At 34.4% G+C, this 10,862-nt stretch overlaps 1 protein-coding gene across 1 annotated transcript; it reads left to right on the plus strand.

Annotated features, from left to right (window-relative positions):
* The first annotated feature begins 436 nt into the window (after positions 1-436).
* Positions 437-10,505, plus strand: LOC125674301 (uromodulin-like). The gene is made up of 11 exons (XM_056159385.1): positions 437-702; positions 1,165-1,216; positions 1,324-1,350; positions 6,173-6,367; positions 6,450-6,614; positions 6,882-7,001; positions 7,086-7,277; positions 7,856-8,020; positions 8,123-8,176; positions 9,105-9,219; positions 9,380-10,505. Exons 2-11 carry the CDS (start codon positions 1,165-1,167, stop codon positions 9,486-9,488), a joined length of 1,194 nt encoding a protein of 397 aa, XP_056015360.1. The 5' UTR covers positions 437-702; the 3' UTR covers positions 9,489-10,505.
* The last annotated feature ends 357 nt before the right edge of the window (positions 10,506-10,862 follow it).

The raw sequence follows: 10,862 nt of genomic DNA on the forward strand, positions 1-10,862 counted from the left end.
ACTAGCTACATATGCTAATTTGTATTATCCTGGATAGATAAAGGATATTATTATTATCAAGTGCCTGTGGATAAAATAGATAATTCAGTAAATAGTTATATGAAGCCTGGTCTTACATGAAAAATTATAACAAGAATATGGACAAATACCAAACTTAAATGCTCTTCCAAGCTACGTTTCGAGGTACATTGTCTCTTTACAAAGTACATGTAATTTAAAACTACGTTGGATCCATCATCGGTATCGAGAAAACAGAGATGTAATGATGTCTATCTGTTGACAGATTTATTGATTAGGAATATGCATAAATGTGACTCTCGTGTATATTGTAATACATCCTAAATACACAACCATTGTATACCCGTCTCCAAATATCGCGCAGCTCGACTCTGAATGCTAAATAATTAAGAAGTACCCCTGGACAGTGAAGGTAGGTAACAGACTATGAATGTCATTCAGTGGGAGGAAGTGAAATGAAATATATAGTGAGAGCGGTAATCTAATACATTTCCAGTGATGCGAAGCAAAATTTTAAAACAGATCAACACAATAAAGCTATATTGGTTATTTTTTTTATTTTTGTTAGCGAGTCATTTTACCGTTCAGTTATGCTATCCCTGTCGAATCAGTAAATAAAGTATAGAACCCGGTAGTAGACAGCCATGGATTTAATTTCTCGGTGATGTCGATGAGGATTGGAAGGTAAATATGTCCTCGTTTCTCTTGATAAACAGGCATCATAAAGCGCGGTAATATTTCTTTTTTTGATATTTTGATATTCGTTTAGACTTTACCGAGAATATTGAGTGGGAGTTTGCAAATCAAACGTAAAACGACTTTATTCCGTAAGACATATAAACCGTAGAACTTTCAAAACAAACATTTGTTTACTTCCTTTAACAACAAGGACAATCTATTCTTTCAATGGTTCCTTAATTAAATAATTTCCATTTATTCTAAATTTGGATTATTTGATAAAAACGCTTGACAGCATTAAAAGTACACTTTAGAATAATTAATACACATTAAAAATTTAGCTGTCTTCCAAAATATGAAGTTTTGATTAATTTGAGATCTTTTAGATGAAGTTACTGATGCCATTGATTAATTTGAGATCTTTTAGATAAAGTTACTGATGCCATTGATTAATTTGAAATTTTTCAGATGAAGCTACTGATGACGTTGTTTGTCCATTTCGTCTGCTGTCAGACGGGAGGTATGTAGCGCGGATTCTCCCTATAAATATCGAATACAAAATGAAATTGCTTCCATCCTTGATTCTCTAAATTTGATTGGGTAGATGAATATTTCTTTTTCCTTCAGATGCTACATATTACTGCAATGTACCTGGTAAGTCAAATTACTTCTAGAAAATTTATTCAGAAATCCGTTTCCATGATATCAGAGTTAAGAAAACTAGATATTTGCAGGGAAATGAAATTAAAAATCGAAAAAAATGATAACCGAGAAAAAGAAAAAGATATATGCTAAAAAAAAGATGCACCGCAAAATTCTTACTGGCAGTTTATGAATGTGTTATTTTTTTAATATATATATATATATATATATATATATATATATATATATATATATATATATATATTAATATACATACAATATATACGGTGTCGGTGGCCTAGTGGTTAGGCTGTCAGACTCAACCGAAAGGTGGTGAGTTCGAGTCTTGGCCAACGTTGTGTCCTTGGGAAAGGCACTTTACACGAATTTCCTCATCCCACCCAAATCCAAAAGGGGTACCTGGCTATAGAATAATGAAAGATATTGTCAGAATGTTAGTGCTTTGGCGCCTGTAACGGCAGTTTACACTGTATGCTTCCCAGGAAGCTGAGAAAGTCCGCCGGGGTAATAATGTTTTTTTTTTTTTATAAAACGCTTTGTATGTATGTATGTATGCATGCATATATATATATATATATATATATATATATATATATATATGTGTGTGTGTATGTATGTATGTATGTATGTGTGTGCATCTATGTATATTTGTGTGTGTATGTATGTATGTATGTATGTATGTATGTGTGCATGGATATATATATGTGTGTATGTATGTATATATGTATGTATATATATACATTCTGTAAAGAAACTTGTAGAAAATGTATGAAACAAGCTACGGAAGGCGTATGTCTATATTCTTTTATGAGAGAGAGAGAGAGAGAGAGAGAGAGAGAGAGAGAGAGAGAGATGCATACAGTCATTATCTGATATATTAAAGGTACATGCTTATTGGAAGAAAAAAAACCACTCAATGAAACAATTGATTCCAGCGGTTCCAGCAGGTGTCAAACAAATCTTTTTCACCATTTTTATATGCAATATGTTTCTGAGTTTCATAAAATGTATTCATTAGCGATATCGCAGCATTTATATTCAGTGTCTTTCTTTTACATCTCACAGTGTAGATATCGTATTTCAGCCAAAGGACAAGGCTATTTTATATAGTTTTATTTTCCAAAAATAAAATTATTTTTCGTCATTGATATTTGAAGATTGGTTTTATGTTCAAAATAACTTTCAAATTCTCTTAAGAAATGCTGAACGCTATCACATTCCCAAAACAAATGTTTAATTAATTGTGTCTTCTTCTATCTGACAGAATGTACAATATCTCTAATTTTGATTTTGAATAAGTATTAGTTTGAAGCTAAACATTTTGTTCAAAATTCTATATTGAAACCATTACACTTTCTAATTACTTGTAACTTTAAAGGACACTCCGAGAATCAGTTTCCATTCTGTGTCATTTAATTCAAATATTGCATTCCACTTTCTTTTCCCAGTAAGTTCTGTGCAGTTTTGATTGATAAGAATATAAAATTGTCTTGATTTTTTGCATCGTAGAAGAGTATATATACTCGACATAATCAGAGGGTTTGTTAATCTAATTGATTTTTTTTTCATCAAACTTGACCTTTTTCATCCATGTTTTATTAGCACTTATAACACTCATATATTCTTAAAAAAAAGAAGAAGAAAAAAGAAATAATTTTCACTTTTGGATAACTGTTACAGAAAGTTTCATAAATCAGGAACAAACCCTCTTCATCAATAAGGTATTTAATATTACACATATTGTGAAACATGGATTTATTAAGAAATGCTTTCCCACTCACAAGAAAATTAGAATTGTAAAATATTGGAGTATCTGCTGTTACTGTAAATGAATTTTGTTTTTGCTGTAGCTCAATCCAAGAATCAAATACATTAACCAAGAATTTTTTTTCAGCGATGTCTTTAATTTTTTTTATGTATTCTATTCCACATGTAGTAACTTTATTCAGATCTAAATTTGGTATGAAATTATGCAAACCCTATCTGACAATAGGAGTTGTCTCATCCAAAACAATTTTAAAGAGGCTATAAAACCTTTACATTGATCATTTTAACCCACCATTCTCATAGTGCTTTACAATTACCTCTTTTTTAATTCTATGTTGAGAATAGTTTATCTAGTTCTTTACAATAGCTGTCTTCAGAATTTGGGATTGCCATAACAATATGATTTGATAGAGGCAAGACCAGAGTTTTGATAACAGTAATTTTTCCTATTTGTGTCAAATGTCTTTTCCGCCATTGATTTAAAATTGATTTTATTCTGTTTAACTTTGGCTGATGATTTAGTTTAGACATGTTCTGTAACTCTACCTTAAAATTAATTCTAAGTAGATCGAATTTACAAGTCCCCCATTCAGATGAAAGTCTTTAGAAAGGGTATCCTGACTATATATTTTTATCCAATCCATACTGTATTGGTTTTTGAAAAATTAACTTTTAGTCTTAACATTTCAAAGAAGTGTTGCGATACTTTTATTGTTTCTAGAAGAGATTCCTTGCTACCACCAAGTATGATCGATATATCATCGGGTAGTTGTGAAATCTTCTATTCATTATTATTTATAGCTATACCTATGATACTTTTATTTTCTCTTATATGTATAGCAAAATTTCTGCACAAAGAAGAAAAATATAAGGTGATAAATTATCACCTTTTCTACATCCTCTTTGAATGTTCAAAGAATAGTAGATATGATGTTGTGATAGGATAATTTCACCAATCTGTGAATATCAGGTCCAAACTTAGGTACCTTCAGGTCTAACGTATAGAATTCCATGGGGATGGTGGGTATCGAAGGCTTTCTCAAAATCAATAAGTAGTAAAAGACCTGGGATTTCTACTTCAGTATACTGCATAATATCATAAATTAATCAAGTGTTTTCTCCTATCTACCCGTTAGAAATGAAACCAGTTTGATCAGGATTGATAACTTTATCCAAATAAGTCTTTAATCTAATTGCAATGGTACCAGAAGCTATTTTATATATAGTGTTCAGAAGTGTGATTAGACGCCGGTTTTTAAGATAGTGTCTTGGTTTGTCTCCTTTAGGTAAAAGTGTAATAATTTCATGTCTATGTGTTATTGACAGAGTGCCATTTTCATATGCATAGTTGATAGATCTTACAACAAATGTACATGTAGTAAACCAGAAGTGATAAAAGAATTAGATAGGTTACATGAGGAATATGTTTTGGTTCCAGCTGACAAAGCTAGTAACAACATTGTCTTTGTTTGTAAGGCTCATTATTACAACTGTATTTTAAACGAACTTGGCATTAATTCCACGTTTGGTAATCATACTTATACTCCAACTGCCCTTGAAATTCTTCAAAACCATGCTTCAGTTTTAGACACATTTAATATTCCAGTCAATGGGTCGAATGAATATGAGTTACCGTACCTATACTGGATTCCTAAACTACATAAAAACCCTTACAAACAAAGATACATTGCTGGATCCAGTAAGTGCTCTATCAAGCCCCTATCTTTGCTCCTCACGAAAATGTTAACAGCTGTGAAGGAGAAACTTCAAACTTACTGTGCGACTACATATGCCAGAAGTGGTGTTAATCAAATGTGGATTCTAAAACATTCTAAAGAACTTTTAGTAAACTTGAAATCACAGAATTTTTCCCAAATCAATAGCATTAAAACCTATGACTTTTCAACACTATACACGACCATTCCTCACGATAAATTAAAGACTAGACTTTTTGAAATCATAGACAGTTGCTTCTTCAACAAAAACGGAAAACGGAAATATTCATATCTAGTGATCAGTCATTCAAAAACTTACTTTGTTAAACACCACTCTGATTCCAAGCACAAGTACTCTGAAGTTGAAATAAAAAATATGCTAGAGTTCCTCATTGACAATATCTTCGTGATCTTTGGTGATCAGGTCTTCCAACAGTCTGTTGGAATTCCCATGGGCACGAATTGTGCTCCTTTGTTAGCTGACCTGTTTTTATATTCATATGAAGCAGAATTTATTCAAAAACTTCAACGTGAGAAGAAAAATATCTCTCGCTGTGACCTTCAATTCGACGTTTAGATATATCGATGACGTTTTGTCTATTAACAATGATAGCTTTCATTCATATCTCGATTTGATATATCCCTGTGAGCTCGAAATAAAGGACACCACAGAGTCGTGCACTTCTGCTTCATACTTAGATATTTTATTGAAAGTAGACATTAACGGCAAACTAACAACTCAACTGTATGACAAACGGGATGATTTCAGTTTCTCCATCGTCAACTTCCCACATTTATGTAGCAATATTCCATTATCACCTGCATATGGTGTTTATATATCTCAACTGATTCGATATGCAAGAGCTTGTTCTGGGTATAATCAGTTTTTAAATCGAGGTAAGCTACTGACAAACAAATTGATGGTACAGGGATTTCAACAGTCTCGATTGAAGTCAGCATTTCGCAAAATCTATGTTCGTTATAACGATCTAGTTCGTCAATACAACCTCGCATTGGGTCAAATGCTGTCTGACGTGTTTCATACCGATTGTTAAGCCGTTCTTGGCACACTGATTTTGACTGCGGATAACTCCGTTTACCTGATCAGGATATGGGCTCACGGCGGGTGTGACCGGTCAACAGGGGATGCTTACTCCTCCTAGGCACCTGATCCCACCTCTGGTGTGTCCAGGGGTCCGTGTTTGCCCAACTATCTATTTTGTATTGCTTGTAGGAATTATGAGATTGATCACTGTTCGTTATCTTCACCTTGCATTCCAAGGTATAAATGTGTTGTTTAGTGACTTTAAACACAATTCCTATCATTGTAGACCCATGCGGGCAGGCAGATTCCTCCAATCTCTTTGAACCTATGGCAAGATATGAAAACTGCTCCTTTGATACAAATTCTGCAAACCTCTGTGACCGCTACATCAGTCCACAATGGTACCGTGTGGACGACACAATGCTGACACACTGCCCGTCACTCCTCAGCTGTGGAACCTTGTATCCTGTCTGGCTGAACGGTAGGTTATTTTTGCTCGTCTTTGTAAACGGCGTTCTGTCTGACAAAGGTACCTTTTTTAGATTGTTTGTTTTAATATTTAGGGACATTGCCCGCTGTAAGTGAAGGCTCTGTGACCAGGACAGCCTGCAAAGTAGGGTTCAGTGATTGCTGCTCACGTGAATACTCCATTCAGATCAGAAACTGTGGGTCATTTTATGCTTATTGTCTAGGGGCCCTAGACTTATGTCCGGAGAGGTACTGCTTTGGTAAGCCATGCTAAAGTATTAAATCGCACCATATGTACTTCAGATTAAACATAGTCCTGTACCATTAATAACTATGTATTTAGAGAATGGAAATCAGATACATTGTACATAAATTGGCAAATCTTAGTGTTGTTTAGGAATACTCTTACCATGTCCGTTGATTCATTGTCATGCTGATCTTCGAATTGACTCATTTATTAGTAAATCTAAAATTGACAACATGGCAGTTTGTAGCACAAATTAGCATCAATTGTTCATTATATTCAGGTGAACACGGAGAATGTGAATTAACCACAACAGCTACAGCACCCACATCGTCATCGACTGCAGAAACCACCACCACAACTGATCACGTGGTGCCAATCTCAGACCACGCATGCTCTGCCGGTAGGTATTAAAATTCTGATACTACAAGACCTATATCTACGATATGTTTAAATTTGGAAACTATCAGGTCGATTTTTTCCCCAGATCCATGCATAGAGAGTAATATAAAGACACTAACGGAACCGGACTCAAGAGGCAAAAACTGTGAATACAACCAGGACACCAATTACTGTGACAACTTATTAACACCGGGGTGGTACAAACCAGAATTTCCCATGGTTACGTCATGTCCATCTTTACTCAGCTGTGGAGCGATATATCCAGTCTGGCTCAATGGTAAGTCCTGCTACACCCAGGCAGTGTCGGGTCTGCTTATTGATTAGTATTACTGCACAGAGGTAATATACACTGTACTCAATAGTACATCTGCAAGCAGTTTTGTACATGGATGACGACTGGTGTACTGAATGGTAAATATTTCTGTACATGGTAGTGTCTAGTTTTTACAGTAGTAAGTATCTACTTAGTGATACAGTGTGTATATAATTATTACTGTACAGATATTAGACTTAACTACTTAGTGATACAGTGTGTATATAGTTATTACTGTACAGATATTAGACTTAACTACTTAGTGATACAGTGTGTATATAATTATTACTATACAGATATTAGACTTAACTACTTAGTGATACAATGTATATATAATTACTTCTCTACAGATATTAGACTTAACTACTTAGTGTTACAGTATGTATATAATTACTTCTGTACAGAGATTAGACATAACTATTTAGTGACAAAGATTGTTTATTATTACTTCTGTAATGAGCTTTAGCCATTACTGTAAAGAAGTCAAAAACACACCTGGGCTTTGTCTGAAACTTGTTTCAATTATCCTTTTCTGTTTTCAGGTTCACTTCCGAATCTTAATGATGGTGTTGTCCAGAGGACAGCTTGTAAGACAGGTTTTGGAAACTGTTGCTCGAAAACATATGACATCAAAGTGCGAAACTGTGGAGGCTACACGGCTTACTGCCTAAAAGACCTCGACTCCTGTCCCGAAAGATACTGCTTTGGTAGGAATTTTGAATGTTATTCTAATGATCATTTATGAAAACTACTAGTATTTATTTTATGTGCGATTTTAAGAAAAGCAAAGAAGTATGATTGCATTCTAGGACAAAGCAGCACTTGCGAGAAGACAGGGAGAACGGAAGATTCGGATTCTGAAGGTGATTATCTGTTGTTATAGTTAAGGTTTGAGAACTACTTTATGCTTCTTGATTGCCAATAACATAGACACGCTTGGTTCACCCAGGAGGGTAAGTATGGATCAAATAGGACTCTGACGGTTTAAAATAGAACATATGTTGTAAGGAATTCTAAATTACAACCCCCAGGAACTCCTTAGGTGTACATCAAGTGGAGCTGAATATCATGTTTGTTCACATACTAGGACGGGGTCAGAATGCTGTTAAAAACAAACCTTTCTGATTGCATCTTCAAACAATTGTCTTTCCTAGAATAATGAAAATTGGTTTTTGCCAGTATGAAAAAGTGAAGATAACGAACAGTGGAGATAAAGAACAGTGATCAATCTCATGACTCTTATAAGCAATACAGCAATTAACGATGGGACACAGTGGAGGTGGGATCAGGTGGGTAGGAAGAGTAAATATTCACGCCGACTGGTCACATTGGGGTTCGGTTCTATATTTCAACCAGGTAAACGGAGTAATACATTGTTAAATTTAACATGTAAAGAACACCTATATGTCAGCCATCATTTGACCAAATGATAGGATGCATTGGTATACTTAATCGTTATAATGATGTATGAAAACAAGATGTTATGTTGGTAACATAGCAGCTGCACAAAATGTAAAAAAAAAAGAAATATTAAGACGTAGAATTGAAGAACAACAACAAAATCAGAAAAAGACGATAAAAACTCGCTTATTAATATTGCAATGTTTGATAAGACATCCATGTTGCTAACTGGCTTCTTTAAGGGGTAATCTATCTTTGAATGCACATCTTTTCATTTTTTGTTCGAATTTATATACTAGCAGTGCGATTGAAAATATACTTGCGTGTTATTTATATTTACACCGAAGGGACACGGCTATTGGTATCTGTATTAATTTTAATCTAATTCAGGAGACAATGATAACAATCATGAAACAATGACGGCTATACTTGGAGGAACGATGGGGGCTATGGTTGTGATCTTTATCGCGATGATTTTCATCGTCAAAGGCAGATTTGGTAAAAGGTATATAATACAACAAAGAACGTTCTGTCCTTAGAGGTGTACTAGGCAGCACTCAGCTTCATTCTTTTCTATGTTGTGATGATTTTGCTAAATTGTGAATTGAACTCATAGTTATATTCGTTAACCAAATTACTTGCAAATTGTTTTCTTATTCATTCAGAGAGCTTTCCTCTAAAAGTCGCATTGCACCGGATGGTCAAAAAAGGACGAAGGGGAAAACACAGATAAGCCGCATTGTGGTCAGCCCTCCTCCGCCCTACACCCCTTGAACCATGCTGCATGGTCATTCTATTTGAGCAAAATATTCTTGTCATATTTAACTTTACCGTATTCATCTCTTCCATGTATTTTTGTAACACAGTATTATGCATGCCTCGTTTTCATTTCATAAATATTTATTACGGTACCAATTTTGATGCACCAGATGAGCATTTCGACAAATAATGTCTCTTCAGTGATGCTCAACCGAAATGTTTGAAATCTGAAATAACAATGAAGTTTTAGAGGTATTATAGGCAAAAACAGTGTGCCAAAAATGTGGAGTGAAATTCGTTTACGGATAAGAGCTATGCGTGAGGGAGATAATCCTTGATTTTGAAATAAATTTCTAAATTTTATAACAGCAATTAAATATACGTCCGTATTTTCAAGCTAGTAACGAAGTACTTAGCTACTGGGCTGTAGAGACCCTCGGGGACTAACAGTCCACCAGCAGAGGCGTCGACCCAGGGGTCATAATGTAAAACTTATACGGTACCAATTTTGATGCACCAGATGCGCATTTCGACAAATAATGTCTCTTCAGTGATGCTCAACCGAAATGTTTGAAATCTGAAATAACAATGAAGTTTTAGAGCTATTATACCTTTATTTGAGAATGAACAATAGAAAACGTATAGAGTGCTATTAGTACATGCACTTTGGAAATCGGTTTGAATCAACAGTCACCAATTTTAGTTCTTAATTTGATTTTGTTTGGGGCATTGTCGGCTGTTGGTTTTGTTAGACTTGCCCCTTGCATACACGTTTTGCTTATCCTTGAATTATTCTTTGTAGTAGAATTCATCCATGGATATTGTTTTGAATATCGTTGACATAATTGTAGAATGCCCGCAAAAGTATCCATTGATAATCATCTATATTGTATTGTAGTGGTGTTTTAATTTATAATTATCTGTATTCTATTGGTGTTTTAGTTTAACATGAAAAAAAAACCCAACTAATTACAACAGGATATTTAGTTTTGTATACTATTGAAATGATTAAAATGTCGTTATATTGACAAAGTTCCTTCACAGCCATGAAAGGAAAGTATGTGTATCAGTGATATATATGTTGCAGGGGTGTGAGGTTTTCCTTTACAGAGGAAATCCTCTGATTCACAGCAGGGTTGAGATGTCCCGAGTAAAATAAGAAGCAATTACAGCATATTCAAATTAAAGTAAAATTCTTCCAATCGTCGCATATTTTGTTAGTACAAATCGTTTGTCAATCTATAAACAAACATCGTATTACGTGGGGAAATCCCTCGTTTACTTATTACGTCGGCATACAAGTGACTTAGAGCTATTTCTATCTGCTATACTTTCAGTTGTTTTTCACTTCGGAACATTTTGAAGTTGCACTCAAAGCATTTGCAGTTG

Source organism: Ostrea edulis, chromosome 3 (genome assembly GCF_947568905.1).
Source record: "Ostrea edulis chromosome 3, xbOstEdul1.1, whole genome shotgun sequence".
Classification (NCBI taxonomy): Eukaryota; Metazoa; Mollusca; class Bivalvia; order Ostreida; family Ostreidae; genus Ostrea; species Ostrea edulis.

What these genes read in the sequence shown, in the direction of transcription:
- LOC125674301 (XM_056159385.1), top strand. Translation starts at nt 1,165, where the DNA reads ATGAAGCTACTGATGACGTTGTTTGTCCATTTCGTCTGCTGTCAGACG. An exon ending in CGTCTGCTGTCAGACGGGAG is followed by an intron (nt 1,217 to 1,323) that starts GTATGTAGCGCG and finishes TTTTTCCTTCAG; the next exon opens with ATGCTACATATTACTGCAAT. An exon ending in ATATTACTGCAATGTACCTG is followed by an intron (nt 1,351 to 6,172) that starts GTAAGTCAAATT and finishes CTATCATTGTAG; the next exon opens with ACCCATGCGGGCAGGCAGAT.